This window comes from Canis aureus, chromosome 34 (genome assembly GCF_053574225.1).
Source record: "Canis aureus isolate CA01 chromosome 34, VMU_Caureus_v.1.0, whole genome shotgun sequence".
In the NCBI taxonomy this organism is placed as follows: Eukaryota; Metazoa; Chordata; class Mammalia; order Carnivora; family Canidae; genus Canis; species Canis aureus.
Genome location: NC_135644.1, coordinates 204,034 through 222,147, shown reverse-complemented (window position 1 = coordinate 222,147; position 18,114 = coordinate 204,034). Strand labels below are relative to the sequence as shown.

The following is an 18,114-nucleotide window of genomic DNA, read 5'->3' as shown; positions in this document are numbered from 1 at the left end:
GCTTTCTAGATCTCCTCTTAGACAATAAATGACCTCACAGAATACCAACAAATATTTTGGAGGCATCCAGCATGGGCAGGGTAACAAAGAACCATGGAAAATGACTACAAGAAATTCTTAACTTAAATTAGACATAACCACACAAAATTCAGCCCAAAATTCCCCTGGTTTTTAAGAGAACAGGAAATTATTCTCTCCTCTCCCTAGTGTTAGATAAAGTGGGTGAACAAAACCATTAACCCCAAACACCATTGACTAGTGGTTTAATTATTCTTTTTGGTTGCTGAATTCTGAGAGCAAAAACCACTGCAATTATAAAGATGAGTCACTGGATCAACTCTGAGTTGGCCTTGAGCATTCTTACCAAAGTTGGTATTGCTACCTCCAGTTGTATGTGGGCAGACAGGACAGCATTCTCCAGGGGGAGTTACAGGGTCAGCACATTCAAGGACATCCTGGCACTGTATCTTGTCACAGAGGATGGCTCCATTGTCACAGACACAGATCTGGCAAGGGGCAGGTTTCCAAATGTCTCTGTTTAAGTACATCTGACCATTCTGAGTGCAGGCGATTTCTTCACCATATCCTTCTAGAATAAGAAGAAAAAGAGGGAGAGAGGGACAAGGAGGTCAGTAATCTTCTGAAATTTTGGAATCTGGGAAATATTTAAGAAGGCGAGTCATCCTGTGGGTTCAAAAAGTTTTAGGCTAAGCAGTAACCCACCAAGGAGGCAAAACATGGAGGAACTTACTTCATTCGTCCTTTCATATTGAGAAATATGTAATTCACAATGAAATGACTATAATATTTGTATTCTAGCTTGACAGGGGAAGGAAAAAAAGTGATTCAAAGTAGACATACTTAATCAGGTAATCCTTCCCAAAGATTTCATTTGTGAAGGTTTAAATAACCAAACATAGGAAAGTCAGTAAGAAGAGATTCAAAAAACCACTTGGGGGGATCCCTGGGTGGCTCAGCGGTTTAGCGCCTGCCTTTGGCCCAGGGCGTGATCCTGGAGTCCCTCGTCAGGCTCCCAGCATGGAGCCTCTCTCTCTCTCTATCATGAATAAATAAATAAATCTTAAAAAAAAAAAAAACAACACTTGAAAGGATGGATCACAAGGGAATATATCATTTCCAGGTCTGGTGAGTCTTGTTGTGATTTTCAGCTCATTAGAAACTTTAGTGGATCCCACAACAAGAGAAGATGATATATATTCTTTTACCATAAAGAAACACTTTTAAAACAGTGTGTGGGGTTTTAAAAATTAGTTCTAAACATAAGGTAGGAAAGGATAACAGTGTCTCATTTCATGGAATATATTTGCTAAACTAAAGGTGCTTAGTAAACCACAAAGGAAAAGCAAAGCATTATCTTTGCACCAAAATTAGTTCAGGAAAGTCATGACCACAACAGTATAAGCTATTGCATCTGCCAAATACTTTTCTACATTTAAATAAAAATGTAATGCAGATTTGGAAAAAATATGCACATATTTATACACAAAACAATAACGATTGTTAGACAATTACTATAAAACACACACACACTTACATATATAAAACCTCTTTAATTTTGTGACTTTTAAGAAAAAAAAAACTATAGTACCTTGAAACACAATGTGGATCATATCATCCTTGCTTACTTAATTTCTTTAGAACCCTCCAAACTACTTATTCGAAGTCACTATTATGGTTTGCTTGTCACTTGCCCCCACAATTCTCTGCCCGCTCTACAAGAGTAGACTTTCTTTATCCAACTGGTGTGACTCACAGAACTCGTCCATCCATCCATCCATCCATCCATCCATCTCGTTTTCTACACCAGCTAATTAACCAGTTCTAAAATGTCAACACTAAATAAATAAATAAATAAATAAATAAATAAATAAATAAATAAATAAAATGTGAACAAATAGGCAAAAATCACTGCGCTGATCAAATCTACCACAAGTAGTATCAGTTTACTATTTTTATTTTCTTATCTCCTTCACTAGCCAGTAAATTCCATGAAGATAAGGGCTAGTTTTTCTTGTTCATCGTGGTATTTCTAAAGTTTGACTCCATACCTTGCAGAGAGCCAACATTCCACAAGCAGTTGTTCAAAGGACAGATATGAATGAGTGAATGAATGAATGAATCTAAATCATGGTTCATGAACTTACATGCCCTGGCCCTGACTTTGTACCCTACAAAAGTAAAGCTAAAGATTTTTAAAAAAAATGCATTTGTGATTAGTTTATAAAAGAATTTAGGGCAGCCTGGGTGGCTCAGCGATTTAGTGCCGCCTTCAGCCCAGGGCCTGATCCTGGAGACCCGGGATCCAGTCCCACGTCAGGCTCTCTGCCTGAGGCCTGCTTCTCCCTCTGCCTGTGTCTCTGCCTCTCTCTCTCTCTCTATGAATAAATAATCTTTAAAAAAAATTATATTTTTCTTTGTTTACTTGGAAGTATAGTTGACATACACTATTATATTTTTAAGCGTGCAACCTAGTGATCTGAGAATCACATACACTGTGAAATGCCCACAATAAGTGTAGCAACTCCCTGCCACTGTACAAGTATCAGGGTAGAAAGAATTCACCATCTGCCACATAAGTATACCCAACGCAGAACTACTGGTAAAAATCTCAGTTCAGGATAAAGCCACTGAGCCTTCCCCCATGTTCCTCAGTCTAAAAGCTCTGGTTGGCCAACATTCTGCCTGCCCCGGGCTTCGCAGATCTGGTCCTTCCACACAGCCGTGTGGCGCGGCCATGCCCAGGAAGATGCCAAGGCACTGGGCTTCTCCCGTGCATCCACTTCAACAGCGAGGTTCATCGCGGCACAACACGGACTGTGTGCGCGGGGGGTCCTATTCCGGGAGCTCGAAGCCAGGCAGGCATGGAACCCACGTCTCAACGTGCCGTGAAATAAGTTAAGAAGCCTGTACGTCAAATAGCTGTTTGCTTTTAGATGAAATATCAGTTTGAAACAGCGAAGCTCCGCGGTAAACATCTGCACACAACGCCGCAAGCACGGGCTTAGCCTATAGTGCACCGACGGTTTGGTTACGCAAAGACGAAGAGTCACCCTGTTCCTTAAGTTGTGGCTGAGGGAGAAACACCCCAACGGAGACACCGAGCGCCACTGGCCTTAAAGCAGGTCCACGGAGTCCCGGGGCTGCTGCTCCCTGCACACCCGGGGCGTGACCCCGGGGCCCCGGAGCAAGGCCCGCGTGGGGCTCCCCGCACAGAGCCTGCTTCTCCTTCCCTGGGCCTCTGCCTCTCCCTCTCTCATGAATAAATAAGGAAAGAAAGGAAAGAAAAGAAAGAAAGGAAAGAAAGGAGGAAAGAAAGAAAGAAAGAAAGAAAGAAAGAAAGAAAGAAAGAAAGAAAGAAAGAAAGAAAGAAGGAAGGAAGGAAGGAAGGAAGGAAGGAAGGAAGGAAGGAAGGAAGGAAGGAAAAGAAGAAAGAAAGAAAGAAAGAAAGAAAGAAAGAAAGAAAGAAAGAAAGAAAGAAAGAAAGAAAAGAAAGGAATAAAAAGAAGAAAGAAAGAGAAAGAAAGAAGAAAGAAAGAAAAGAAAAGAAAAGAAAAGAAAAGAAAAGAAAAGAAAAGAAAAAGAAAGAAAGAAAAAGAAAGAAAGAAAGAAAGAAAGAAAGAAAGAAAGAAAGAAAGAAAGAAAGAAAGAAAGAAAGAAGAGAAAGGAAGGAAAAGAAAGGAGAGGAGAGGAGAGGGAAAGGAAGGGAGAGAGAAAGGGAGGGAGGGAGGAAGAGAAAGAAAGAGAGAATAAGAGAGAGAAAGAAAGAGAAGAAGAGAAAGAGAAAGAGAAAGAGAAAGAGAAAGAGAAAGAGAAAGAGAAAGAGAAAGAGAAAGAGAAGAAAAACGCGGGAAAACCAAGAGGCCGCGCGGCCCCGCGTGCGTCTGGCGGACGTTCTCCCGCTTTCCGCGGCTCCTTCGGGGTCGGGATGGAGGCCACACCGTCCCCCGCGTGGACCCCGGCCGCGGCCCCGAGCGCCCCCCCAAGGACACGGCCCCCCCGCGGCGGGCGGACGGACAGACGGACGCGTCCCGACAGACGGCGAGACCCAGCGCGGGCGCCGGCGGCCGGGGAGGCGGACACGGCGCCCCCGGGGCGCAGGCCAGAGGCGCGGGGGGTTCCCGGCGCGGCCTGGCCTCCTGCGCCCGGGGCAGCCTCGGGAGCGCGGGGTCCCGGGAGGCTCGCGCCCCAGCAGCCGCTCCCTCCTCACGGACGCGGGAGAACCTCCCCTCGGCCACGTCGGGCCACGCGGTCCTGGGGCGGACGGGGCTGGGCGCCTTCCTCGCGGCCCGGGCGGCCCCGTCGCTCCTAGGGGCGCCTTCCTCGCGGGGCAGGGGCAGGGGCGCCCACGCGGCGCCGGAACCGCGCGTCTGTCGCTCACAAGCGCTCGGCCGGAGCTCGTCTGGGCTGGACGCGCGCGGCTGGCGACCAGGCCCCTCCGCCGGGGGTCCTCAGCCTTGTGTCCTGAGGGGCCGCGGGCTACGGCGGCGTGGGGATGACGTCACGGCGGGGACGACGGCGGCGTGGACGGCGCTGCGGGGGTAAGCGGCCCTGCGGGGACGGAGCCCAGCGCACACGGGCGCCCTCCACGTCCCCGGAGCCGCGTCTTGCACGGGGGCGATCAGGTCACCGGGACCCCGTGCGCAGGCCTCCGCGTGCCCGCGACGTCATGCCCCGGACGCTCCCGACGGAGGACGGCGCCCGGCCTCCCTGGCCCGCTGGCCTGGCCCCCCCCCCGGGCCGGGGCCCTTCTGGCTGCGGGTGTGAAGCCGCGCGCTCGGGGCGCCTCCGCGGTCCCCCCACCCCGGCCCCGCCGCCCCGCACATCCGGGCCTTTCCAGGCTCAGAAGGCTCCACGGCGCTGCCGCCTTGCTCTGCTCCTGGGCCCTGTCCGTCCGCCGGGGAAGAGACGAGGCGGGCAGGGTGCTCGGGACCCTCGAGCGACCCCGCCTGACCCCGCCTGACCCCGCCTCGCAGCCGCCGGGTGCGCAGGAAGCCTGGGGGCGGGTCGGCAGCTCGACGCGGAGGCCGCAGGGTCGGTGGCGCATGCGCGGCCTGCCCCGGGGCCTTCAGGCTGCGGTCCCGGTCCCGGTCCCGCGTCACCGGGGACAGCCGCCCTGTGTGCTCCGAGGCCGCGTGACGACGGGCTTGAGGAAGGGCCTCGCGCTCAAGAGAGGACGAGGCCGCGGCACCGCGGCGGAGCCGGAGCCCCCGAGCGCGCTGCGGCCACACGCGGTCCCCGGGCAGCCACGCGCGCTTCTCAGTCTGCGCAGACGCTTCGCACTTACGTGGTAAAACTGCTGTTTTCGCTTCAGTTAAAATGGAAAAAAAAATAAAAAGGAAAATCTCTCACGTTAGGCACTACTTAAGTTGCTTTCCATGTATCCTTGGGAAATCTGAAGGATCGCGGCCAAAATGTGAAGCTAAAATTACGCACGACGCCCATGCAACGCTCCCGGACGATTGTGTCTGGAAAAGCGCCTCGCAGGCTGCTAATGCATTTGACACAGATGTTTCTTTTCTCCGAAAACGCGGCTCCAACTGTGAATAGCTGTAGACGCCGCTGAAGCCGAGCCCGCCGCCTACCGGGTGCGGAGATCTCCGTGGCGACCCCTGCAGCAAGCCCAGGGCCCTTCCCCAGGCGCGTCCGCCCGCGCAGGCCGGACCGAAGGCTCCGAATGAAGCGGGCCCACCTCGGCTCTCTGCGGCGCGACACTGTTTGAAGTAAAGGAGAACCGAAAACCCGCCTATTTTCCTGTCAGATGGGTGGTGTCGTGGCTTTTATACATCCCGGAGGTAAGTAAGCAGCAAATTCTGAGCAATAGTCGGTGCCTGCATTCCAGATTTCTGTCAGTTCCTTCAAGTCTTAGCTCACAGGCCACCTGTTGCCTTAAACCTACTCTAACCATCTGACAGAAAACCTGAAAATTGCCACACACACACACTCGTCACTCTCAATCCTCCAGTCACTGTGCTTTTTTTCCTTTTAATCTAATACCTGTCACTTTGAACTCTACTATATTGTTGTATTCATGTTTATTGTTGGTCTCCCCATGATAGGACAATAGCTTCCGAAGGACAGTTATAATTTATTCTGGTTTGTCCAGATATCTCAGTGTCTTTTAATAGTGTCAGGATCAAGCAGATGCTCAACAAGTATTTGATGAATGCACTTGCTGAACATTCAATTATAAGAATATCAGGAAGAGACTTAGACCATATTGGATATATAAAATTACTTGCTCTTATCCGGGGCATATTATACAATTTTTTAAGAGCCTCATTTTTCACTACTATTCAAATGTGGGCCATAACTACAGGGATTTTAAATATGTGGCCTTGTGGGAATGTCATTTTTAATGTTATTCATTCCAGATATTATGTCCTGAAGAGGACATAGACATTTATTCATTTTTATAACTAAAAAGAGTTGTCTTTATATATTTTAAGAGAATATTCTCAGGTGAGTGACAGATGGTAGCTCTACTTGAGGTGAGCATAGCACAAGGTCTAGAGGTGTTGAATCACTATGACGTACAACTGAAACAAGTGTGACGACGTGTCCACTACACTCAAAACCAAAAGATGGGTATAAAATTAAATACTCTATATGATGAAACAGTTTTAGAATGATTTCAACTCAGTATCTTATGATTTCTTTGCAGCTAAATTATGCTTTCTTTTCTTGTAGTCCCTGAAAGAGGAATATTCAGGCTTCTAGACAAAATCCAGACATCGTAGTCAGTTTATTTCTTCTACTTTATTCTTAATTGAATTCTTCTTTACTCACTGCTCTTGCCCTGACAAGACTAAAATTTCTTTTATAATCAACTAAACATTCCACAGTTCTCAATGGCTCTTTGGTTCCACTCATTTTACTATTAGGAATCCTAAAAAACTTGAAGTGTGTAAGGGGGACCTAAAGTGGTGTCTCTGCACTGTTCCCTTGGGAGTTCACTTCTGCAGGAAGGGAGCCCGACTGCTTTCATCCTGAAGGCACCATTTCTAATTTTATCTACATGGGTATATTTACAGACTTGAACTAATAATAATACCCACTTTTGTCCTGATCTACCTAGATTTATGTCTATTTTGTGGCAATTACAAATTAGGAGGGGATTTCACCAAAGAACAGAAATGAAAATGGATTTTACCCTTCTTTCTGGCATTCCCTAATCACTGCCAATCACTTGGCAGGTAATAGATTACTTAAAATAAGACGAAAGCCATTATTTCAGAATCTAAATCCATCCCTTCATCTTCACGTTCACTTTACCTCCTATAATGCACATCCAGGATTGTACACCTGCCACCTTATTTATTGCAGTTTTGAGATCAAGCCCCAATATGCACCGAATCTTAACACCAGCCAAATGCCATAGAAATGTTCCGGAGAAGAAACAGAAACTAGACCTTTACTGAAAAGTTATATTAATAACTTTCTATTTGCACAACCAAACTATTCATTTGGAAATTTCTGTGTTTGTAGGGGGGAACAACAGACAAGAAAAGCAAAAAGCAAAGAAAGAAGGAAGAGGAGGAGGAAGAAAGAGAGGAGGACAAAGGACAGGGAGAGAGGAAGGAGACTGAGATCAACCAACAGGATAATTTTTTCTCCCTATATACCTTTACTACACTGAGAAGGAAGATTCGCAAGTTTCTTTAGCAAGCCACAGAATTCAACTAGGGATATTTCCTTATCATAGGATGGGATAGGAAAAATACCAAAAAATGGAACCCATGATTTTGACCCGTAAATCTATGTGCTTTTGAGAAGTTATTTCCTTTAATAAGTACATGAATGGAGACCAAATTAAACACCCTTTTGTAGAAGTAATACGAGCATGACAAGCTTTATTAAATTTAAGAAGCTTTACGTTACTTACAGCTATTCAAAATTATTCCTTTTGGTTTTGTTTAAACTGAATTTTATCACTGTTTTTTAATTCATATGTTAATTTCTAAAAACATAGTGGCTATGAATATATGTAAAAGAAGAGAGCACTCATTATTAAAGTATCTATAGGAAGATTTAGGGTTTTCAAAAACTTTGAATTATTTATTCAATCCCAAATAGCTATGGAACACTTACTTTGTGCTCACAGTGGCTAGCAGGTATTGAAATCACAGAAGGATGTAGAACATTTGCTAACCTGTGGGTGTAAAATTTAGGTTGGACAAAAAGACAAGAGCAACCAGGTTGTTTACTTGGTACATGAAAAATGGGCCTCAGTATTTCTGCCTATTATTATATAAGAAGAAATAAAATATGAGCTTTTACTTTTAGGTGAAATGAGGTATTCTAGGATATTACAAATAAGTTTGACTTAAACTGTTGTTAAAGTTAATCTAAATAAATTAGTCAACCTGACAAATGGAATGGAGGCATTATTTAATCCAGTCAGTCAATATTTATTTATACAGCAAATTTTACCAAATACTTGTCTAATACAAGAGTACACTGTGGATCATGAAATGAGACATTTGGAGTTCAGCTTCCTTGCCAAAAACAATCAAAATGCACAAAAACTGCAAAAGGTAATGAAACTTTCTTGTAGGAGAAAAATAAGTTTGCATATACATGTATTCCAATAGTACATTCTGGAAAATTTGCATACACACTGAAATTTTATAAACAATTCTGGAAATCTTCCTCTGTGCTTTGAAAGGTCTTTGCCTAATGCTATTTACTTTAACTAGAACTAAGCCTCGGGAACATCAACCTGAGAGTTTTCTAGATTCTAAAACAAAAGCAATCATTGGGGGCAGGGGCGTATGTTTATAAAAGCAGACTTCGAGTAAGCCAGGAGTGAAGAGAATACAAATCCCAGTGACACTGAATTATCTTAAGAGCAGACCGATCACCTATTTGACTGCCCTTCAGGGTCCTATTTGGTAATAAAGACTCTAGGACAGTCTGAATACTATCAGTGGGAGAGTAGAAACCCACAAACACCCTCCAATGAGTTCTCTTGATACAGCTGTCTTACGTCAGGGCCACAGTGACAAGATCCCTGTGTGGGTTTTGGTCTTCCATGTTTGAGGCTTCCAATATCTCTGACATTGAGAATGCTTTCAAATGATAAAGCAAATGTACTTACTCTCGAAGCAAATCTCAAAATAACAGAAGAAATCCATTTTGACAATGTAACTTAGACAACAGATATTATTTATCTGTTACTCTGCCAAACATTGGGAATAAAGAGGTAATATAATGAAATATAACAAATACCTTCCCCTTCTTAAGGGGCTCACTCCCTCTGTGTGGGAAGCAGTCCAGGAACAGTGTGAGAACACCATTCTTTAAGTACAAACTAGAGGCAAAACTGGGTAGGATGGAAATACTTAGGAGGGGCACTTGATGTAGGCTGGAGGTAAGGAAAATCAAGAGTTCTAGGATTCAAGTTCTGTTATTTATTTATTTCCCTTCTGTTTTACATTTTTAGTTTTTCTTCTTTCTGTTCCCTGTTTTTCCTTTTTCTTTGAGTGAAAAAAACTAAGATCCAAAGAGGTTTCTTCCAGAAACTAACTTCCAAGTTGTATAATATTGTCACTCCTGGCTCATTGCTGGTAATTGGCAATGGACTCCTTTTCTCTGCCAACTGGCCAGGATGGATCTGAAGGCATACAGGCACTTCCTCTCACTCATTACTCGTATTTTCTTTTTCTTTCTTTCTTTTTTTTTCTTTTTTTTTTCCTTTTTTTTTTTTTTTTTTTTTGCCATCTCTTCTCTTGCCTGAGGGTAAAACAACAGCACTCTTGTTTCTAAACCTCCTAGTGCCCCCATAGGTAGGTGCCTTAGAGAGGAGTGGAAGTCCAGCTCATCGTAGAGGAGCCAGCCACCCGTGCAGAGGCCAGGAACTGGTGCAGAGAGACACGGGAGGAACCAGCTGTCCCATGACTAAGTCTGGCCATGCTGCGATGAAGTATAAATGCATTTTTCCAAGTCTAGTTCCATAACCATTTGGAAATTCAGCAAAGCCAAATTTATTACCACTTTTCAAATTTAGGTACAGAATTCTGGCTTATGTGGGCTTGGAATTTTAGAATATCAAACATAGCTATATTGTATAATGTCTACATTGAAAGACCCTGAATTTTGTCCATGGGTGCAAGTTTATGATTTAGAACACAGGAGAAAATAAGGAATCAAATGCCTGTGTTAGAAGTGCATTTATTTTATTCCTAGCAAATCCATTTATATCTGTTCCACAGATTACTTAAGGTAGCAAGTCATTTGTGTACAATACTAGGTTTGCAGAATTCCACGTAAGAGGTTTGAAAAGATTTTGAAAAGATGGGATCGCTGTGAGCTAATGTGATCGGAGAAAGGACGAACATAAGTAGGCTCTACAGTAGGTCCTGGGCAGCCCATGGGGCTCTGCGGTTTAGTGCCGCCTTCAGCCCAGGGCATGATCCTGGAGACCCTGGGATCGAGTCCCATGTCGGGCTCCCTGCACGGAGCCTGCTTCTCCCTCTGCCCATGTCTCACATGAATGAATAAATAAAATCTTTAAAAAATTAAATTAAAATTTAAAATACATTATGTCTTGAAAAATGCAAGGTGTTTTAGATGTGAAGGTAAGGAAGAGTGCCTGGGAAGGGAGCAGGAACCACCTAAGGGGAAGAAAAAAAAAAAAAGCAGGAGGAAGGCAAACATGGCGTATGAGGGGAATGGTTCCATTTATAGGAAAACAGGCTGATGTGAATTCTGGGAAGAATAGCTCTGCCTCTACAAAGTGTCCCATGACTTGCACTTTCCCGCATGTAACTTGGCCCCTCTCTTCTCTGTACCTTCTCTGATTTCACCTTCCTCCACCTCACAAAGTTCCTGCAACAATCCATCAGACTCACTCGTCTGTTTGCACGTGAACGCTCCCAGGCTACACATTTATTGAGGGTAAACAACATTCAGTTTATCTCTGCATGATTAGTGCAGAAGTGCCTGATGCATGGAAAACGTCCCCTAAATGCTTGTTGAGTAAATAAGTGAATGAACAGAAAAATGTAGAATAACCTTCAGTGACATTGATCTGACAACAGACTCGAACAGGAGCTGGAACCAGAGGAGACTAAAGGCTACCAGGTGAACATGTTAAACTGTAGTTAAGAGAGATAGTTGTTGTAGGAATGAAGAAAGAGGTGTAAATCCATGAGACACCAGGTATAAAATATGCAAGGTTTGATGAACTACAGGTGGGACTAAAAATGACCTGCAAGGTTCAGGAATGAGTAGAGGAAGTAACATCTATCAGATATGGTTGTAAGTTGAGTAATCTGCCCTAAAAAGATATGTTGACCTTATCTGGAAAGAAGTCCTTTGAAGACGTAATGACTCGAGCTGAGGTCATACTAGAGTACAGTGGGCTCTTAATGCAACGTGACTGGTGTCCTTATAAGAAGAGAAAAGAACACACGAAGACACATGTGTGTTGAAGGCAGAGATCGAATCGCACCTGCAAACCCAGGACAGTCAGGAACTGCTGGCACCCACCAGGAGCAACGAAGAGGCGCGAAGAATCCTCGCTCCACAGGTCTCCAGGAACCCGCCCTGCCCATACGGCTGGTATCCTGATTGGGAACTCCTAGCCTTCAGAATGGAGACAAGACACTTCTGTTGTTTTAAGCCACCCAGATTGTCACACTTTGTCATCAATCAGCAGCCTAGGAAACTAATGCAGGTATCTACAGGATAGGAGACTGGTGTAGACACTGATAAGATAAAAGTTTTGGAAAGACCAATAAACTTGATTGGAAGAATTCTAAACCCTATTTAAGTCATATTGGGATGAACATTACGGAGGGATAATCCAGTATAATACTAACGGCTACTCGTTACTGTGTTATGAGAGCAACGCTCAGTGTCTTATGCAAATTGTATCCTCAATCCTTACAACCTCTCCGAGAGGGGCTTGGGGTCAGTTATCACCAAGTTAGTGAGGGGCAGAGCCAGTATTTGAACAACCACACAGTCTTCGTTATTACCTTCTAAGTTAGCCAGTTGGATACTGCTACTTAGAGCGAGAACAAAGGGAAGACAAGTTTGTGTACATAAAATTTAAAATTCACACTCTGAGTGTAGATTTTTGAATAAGTGACAGTAATAAACTGACAGCCCCTAGGAAGAATGAAGGGCAAGAGGAGTCTGGATTAACCTGAAAGGGGAAACAAAGAGTAAAGCATTGTTTATCTTAAAGATAAGAGCGATTACGATGGGTTTTTTAAGAATTGGTTATCAAGGGGAAGCAAGTGAAACCCACTAAGAATGTGAACTCCGTTCTTCTTTCTATCAGTTCCCAATTCTAAACAGTCAAGATTTCATTTCCTGACGTTATGCCTGTGTAGCCACCAAATGTTACCACCCTAATATCCTGCGAAATTTCCCCTAGCTTTCCTGAAGCTTCACAGGATATTGATGGGAAAAAACTATCTCCGTGACACAAATAAGCCTTCGGGCATCTTGATGACTATGAATAGCAAATGACTGCATACCAACTATTATTTAGTCCTTTTTAGATCGGTTTATAGGACACAGGAAATGAAATTTTCCTCTAGAAAATTCAGCCCACGTTATATAAATATGACTCCCCCTAATAACAAACAATATACTTTACCTACTTTATTTAAACTAAAGAGGTGATGCTGAAAAAGTCACTGGGGAAAATTCAATAAAATTCACCACTGAAAAATATAATTTAAAGCAAACCAATAACCAATTGCTTTTTAAATTGCACCTCATTCAGGTTTTCATTTCCTTTCATTTTTCCCAAAGTCTAAACTAGTCTTTACCAAAGTCTTTAACTGTTTTCTTTATTTCTTGGTTTCTTTTTTTATTTATTGAATCTTGTGATAAGAACTTTGAAAATAGAAAACTCCCTCCAAGGACCAAAGTACAATTTCAATTTTCTCCTGTTTAGTAATTTGTCCAGCAATAATAATGAGAAATAAAAGTAAATAATGGAATAAAACTGATAGCCATGGGGCCCCTGGGTGGCTGAGGCCCAGGTCATGGGCCTTGGGCCCAGGTCATGACCCCAGGGTCCTGATCAAGCCCCACACCGGGCTCCCAACTCAGCGGGGAGCCTGCTTCTCCCTCTCTCTCTGCTGCTTCCCCTCCGTCTACTCTCCCTCTGTCAAAAAATTGAATAAAACCTTTTACAAAAAAGTATAGCTAATTTTGTTTTTTTTTTTTTTTTTTTTTTTTTTTTTAATTTTGTTTTAAAAGAGGGCATGTGATCTAATAAAAAATTAAAACCTGATCATTTGCATATTGGTTTAATGGGAGATGACTGGGTAAAACTGGATATTCTTATGATGTTAATGGAGTAGCAGTGATTAAGGGTTACTTGATGGAAATTTATTAGTTAGATACCAAGTATAAAGGCTGATGGGATTTCTTCTGAGCTCAGCTAAACTTTTCATGGCTGGACCACATTACCAAGCATCATCACATACATTTACCAATTCTCTGGGACTTAGGAATTCTAGGAATAGATAAAATCATTCTCTTGGGATCCCTGGGTGGCTCAGCAGTTTGGCGCCTGCCTTCAGCCCGGGGCCTGATCCTGGGTCCCAGGATCGAGTCCCACATGAGGCCCCCTGCATGGAGCCTGCTTCTCCCTCTGTCTGTGTCTCTGCCTTTCTCTCTCCCTCTCTCTCTCTCTCTCTGTGCCTCTCATGAATAAATAGAATCTTTAAAAAATAATAATAAAAATAAAATAAAATCATTCTCTATATCCATACCAAGTTGCAAGTACAGCAGAATTCAAATATGCAACATTATTCTTCCACATGCATAAAATCATGGGCCTTCAGGAGTTTACCAAGAATTTACAGGAATATAAAATACACGGTGATAACCCTCGTGCAGCCACGAGTTAATGATACTTCATGCCAGGCCATGTATGAGGAATTACAAACTCCATTATTTAGTGTGCTGAGGATGTCAGAAACTTAAATATCTATTTTTATAGAGGAACTAGATTACATTTAAAATCACTTGGGATTCATTAATCTTAATCATGCACTTTGTCCATCTTCATAGTTTAAAATGATTATTTAAACTTAAGTTTAAATAACTTAAAATCTAATAAAGAAAAAAGCCAGTGTAACCATAAAGTAGCAAAGTCTCTCTGTTATCTATTAGTATATGTAGATTTTGAATAATGGGCCTATTTCATGTGATGGAAAGAGATGATGGCAAATTTCTCTCAGTTATCATTGCTAACACTAAATTAATATTTTTTATTTTTAAGAATACTAATACTTAAGTGTTTTACTGCCAAAAGAAAGTACTTCCCTAATATTCTTTTAAAATTCTAAGACTGGGGATCCCTGGGTGGCTCAGCGGTTTAGTGCCTGCCTTCAGCCCAGGGCATGATCCTGGAGACCCGGGATCGAGTCCCACATCAGGCCCCCTGCATACAGCCTGCTTCTCCCTCTGTCTGTGTCTCTGCCTCTCTCTCTCTGTATCTCTCATGAATAAATGAATTTTTTTTTTAAATTCTAAAACTTTATTTTCATGTTGCTAAGCAAGAACTGATTTCAAGAGAAATGATTTGGCACTTAAAGCATATTCTTAAAAGGAAAGAGGAAATTGGCTCTTTGCCGATTATATCAGAAGGTCAAAAGGTCCTAAAACTGAGGGGGAATGACATGTTTTTAGTAAAGTGTGCACAAACAAAATAATGTAATTAAATCTAATTTCCCCTGTTCAATGACCATATTTAACAAAATGACATATATAAAACCCAGTGTGCAGTGCAGGGCCCTTGGAAGGTCTTGGCCAAGTAAGGAATGATTTAGGATCTCCAAAGAAATAGCCACAGAAATACTCCAGGGAACACTACGGTCAGAGTGGAGGCCTGAGGCCCTCACCCACCCAGCAGACCCTGAGCCCCTACCCTGGGCCGGGCCTCCCCCCGCACTAGGGCGGCCGGCCTTCGCGCCCCAAGCAGCGGCCCTCAGACCGTCAAGGGGTCAAGGGGTCACGGTCCCCGCAGCAGCAGCAGCACAGGCCCCACTGCTGCCGGCTCTTCCCCGTGGGGGCCAGGCTGGTGGACGTGCTGTCACGGAGCCGAGTGGGATTTATTCAGGGGCACCTGAATTCTATGTCCCTCACTAAGGTCCGAAGGCGGGAAGGGGGACGAGAGGGCAGAAGGGGCAGAGCGGGGCCAAGGGGCAGAGCACCTGGCGTGCGGCAGCACCTGGCGCTTTGGCTTCACCTTCAGGGTTGGGGCACCTGCCACCGAGGTCAGAACGAGGAACTGGGAAGGAGAGGGCAACCTTTCAGCCTTAGCTCCTGAGCCTCAGATCTAGGGGGACGCCAGGGTGGCCGCCGGGAGCCCCGCACCTGAGGAGTCGCGGGCACCTGAGCGTTTTGTTTTGCCAGCCCTACCACAGTAACCCCAGCAGGGAGAATCACGCGTTCCGTGACACTTGGCAAATGAGAACTTATTTGATCCTCAAATGTTTTCATCTAAAAACAGGGGTAAATACTTCCCCCCACGAGGCTGTTTTGAGAATCAAAGGGATGTGAGAGTGCTCTGAAACACCCGGCGTCATTTCAGCACCACCAGTACTCCTTAGCATGGCCGTTCCCAGTCCTCTTGCCGCCCAACCCACTTACACGTGTACCGTACACACGTGTATCACGCTCACTTCTCTCCCTGCTACGCAGGCCCATCAGCATCGGGGGGGACATCAATCCTGCCCCCGTAAACGGGCAGGAACCCACTGGGGTGCGGTGTGGTGGCGGCGGCGGAGTCCTGATCCCCCCACAAACCACCCTGAGCTCACGAATGCAACAGCTCACAACACAGGGGTGTGCTCAGGCCTCGGGGAGCAGCGGGAGCGCAGGGGATGGCTGTAGGGCGCCAGCAAGTGCTCTGAGTTAGCCTGCGACTTCGGGCAAAGCCACGGTAGGAGGCGTGAGGCCCCGGAGGCCCGTGAGGCCCGTGGAGGCCCGTGGAGGCCACCGTGCCTGAGCCACCCGGCCACGGCGATGCCGGCGCTGGCAGAAGCACAGCCCGAAAGGTCTTGAGGCCGGTCATACGGTCACCTTGACAGGAGGCTTCTCAAGCGGTCACAGACTATTTTGTGATTTCACGATGGCCCAGACCTCCTGGCAGGGAAAGTCTTGAAAAGTAGGGAAGTAGCCCTGAGCCTGCAGGGCTGGGAGGTGAACCCGGTTCCCTCTCAGAGCCATTTCCGCTTCGGGCTATTTTATAACCACATTTTATGATATTTTAGTGCTTCCTTCATTCAAAGATTTCACCCCAAATCAGTTCCATAAAAATTGTATGGTTTTGGGTTTTGGGTTTTAAATGCTATGTATCCCTCAAATTGAAGAGTTTTTCTTTTTTAATTTTGTTTTGATTTTATTTTATTTTAGATTTCAGCCTTCTGTTTTAAGTTCATGCTTCTCAAATCTGGCTTTGCAACAGAATCACTCAAAGAAGTGGTCTTTAAAAATCACCTCTTGTGGTTCTGATTTTGTTTTGCAACTAGAAATCTGTATTTTTAAATGGCTTCTCCAGTGTTTTGATACCAGATTCAGTTTTTTTTTTTTTTTAATTTTTATTTATTTATGATAGTCACACCACAGAGAGAGAGAGAGGCAGAGACACAGGCAGAGGGAGAAGCAGGCTCCATGCACCGGGAGCCCGACGTGGGATTCGATCCCGGATCTCCAGGATCGCGCCCTGGGCCAAAGGCAGGCACCGAACCGCTGCGCCACCCAGGGATCCCCAGATTCAGTTATTTACTTTAGTTATCACAGTAAGCACGTCCAGTGATACACGACTTCTGCTAAATGGAAGAAACAAGAGAACTGCTGTTTCTCAGAAAGCTCATGCCGGCCTGGGGCCCTTCCTTTCTTAGGTTCAGTTGTTAGAAAGAATATGTTTTCCGCTCCTTCCTTAAAACAACACCGAGATAAGCTAACGGGCACTCCCCCCAGTAGGAAAATTTACCACTAAAAATGACCACAAACCTGAAATCTCAAGAATCATCTTTAATTTAAGGTGTAAAAACTCTTAAATTAAAATCACTTTAATCCATAGGGCTCTGGTATTTCAGAAATCTATCTCCCTGGAAAAGTATCCAATTTTGATCAGTACAGTGATTTTCTGGGGTGAATATCAGAAGTTACAAAGCTCTCCCAGAATCTGATCGGGCCTTTATGGTCCATGAGCGAGTAGTGTCACTGGGTACAACTCACAGACCAAAAAAAGAAATCTCCAGAAAAGCATTTCACAGGGAGAATTTAACAAAAAAAAAAAAAAAAAAACCACCACCTTATAGAAAACAGATGGCTAGCGTTACTAAAGCTGGAAGGCTGTGGCTTGTTTGTTTTCTGTGCTTTTAGAAGTTGGCAGGAAAAAACCCTTACATTTTACCAAAAGGGGCCCAGCCCATAAATAATTCACAAGAGAAATTTCTTAAAATCCATATTTTAAGTATGAAGTATGTCAAATTATTGAAGAATGACCTTTTCCTTTTATCTTGAGAGATGTTTTTGAGACATTCCTTAAATATGCAAGAATAAGGAGACAATGAAGTGGACCAAATAATAGTTTCTATGACAAATATCATTTGTTTTCATTTCTTAAAACCCTGTTCTCTGTTTTACCTGCATGAACTACTAGGTGACGTTTACTTTCATAAATCACCTATTTAATCTAAGAATGGACAAAGTATAAGATGTGGCCTAGAAATCGTTCTCAAGTCAGGAATCAAAGAGTGACTCAACCGTGTCATGTGCATCCACTCGAGCTTCACTTAGGCTAAGGTTTGGACGGCTGGTTGGCTGGTAGTTGGCCCCCCAAGAAATAAGCACGGTGCGCAGCCACGTAGCTGAGGACAGTGCGCGGGAGCTTGTAGTGACACCGAGTTGGCCTCGTGGGGCCTTGAGCACTGCAGCTGTTTCAACTTGTGCCCTTCGAATGGCTCGGTCACAGCAGTTGTGAATTTTCTGACCACAACCGACCCCGCAGCAAAGAGAGACTCCTTTAAAGAAGTGAGCAGTTAACTGAAGTAAGCTGTCCGGGCTGAGATGTTCTAGAGATCGTCTGGCCACAGAATCAAAGCACTTTTC

The 18,114-nt window shown here is 44.4% G+C and overlaps 1 protein-coding gene and 1 long non-coding RNA gene across 3 annotated transcripts in view; one reads left to right on the top strand and one right to left on the bottom strand.

The window, feature by feature from the left end:
- The window catches only part of COL5A2 (collagen type V alpha 2 chain), a 138,455-nt gene that overhangs the window by 72,365 nt on the left and 47,976 nt on the right, over nt 1–18,114 (bottom strand). The window contains exons 1-2 of one of the 2 annotated variants that reach the window (XM_077882986.1): nt 11,474–11,591; nt 365–589 (exon numbers count right to left, since the gene is read on the bottom strand). In XM_077882986.1, the coding sequence (XP_077739112.1) occupies nt 365–589; nt 11,474–11,576 (328 nt within the window). In that variant the 5' untranslated portion in view covers nt 11,577–11,591. Of the gene's footprint in view, nt 1–364; nt 590–11,473; nt 11,592–18,114 lie in introns of those variants that run through there. The other variant, XM_077882988.1, reaches the window with a different exon arrangement.
- On the top strand, nt 4,875–8,397 carry LOC144304448 (uncharacterized). Its single transcript, XR_013371356.1, has 2 exons — nt 4,875–5,813; nt 7,507–8,397. It is a non-coding gene; the product is annotated as an uncharacterized LOC144304448 (long non-coding RNA).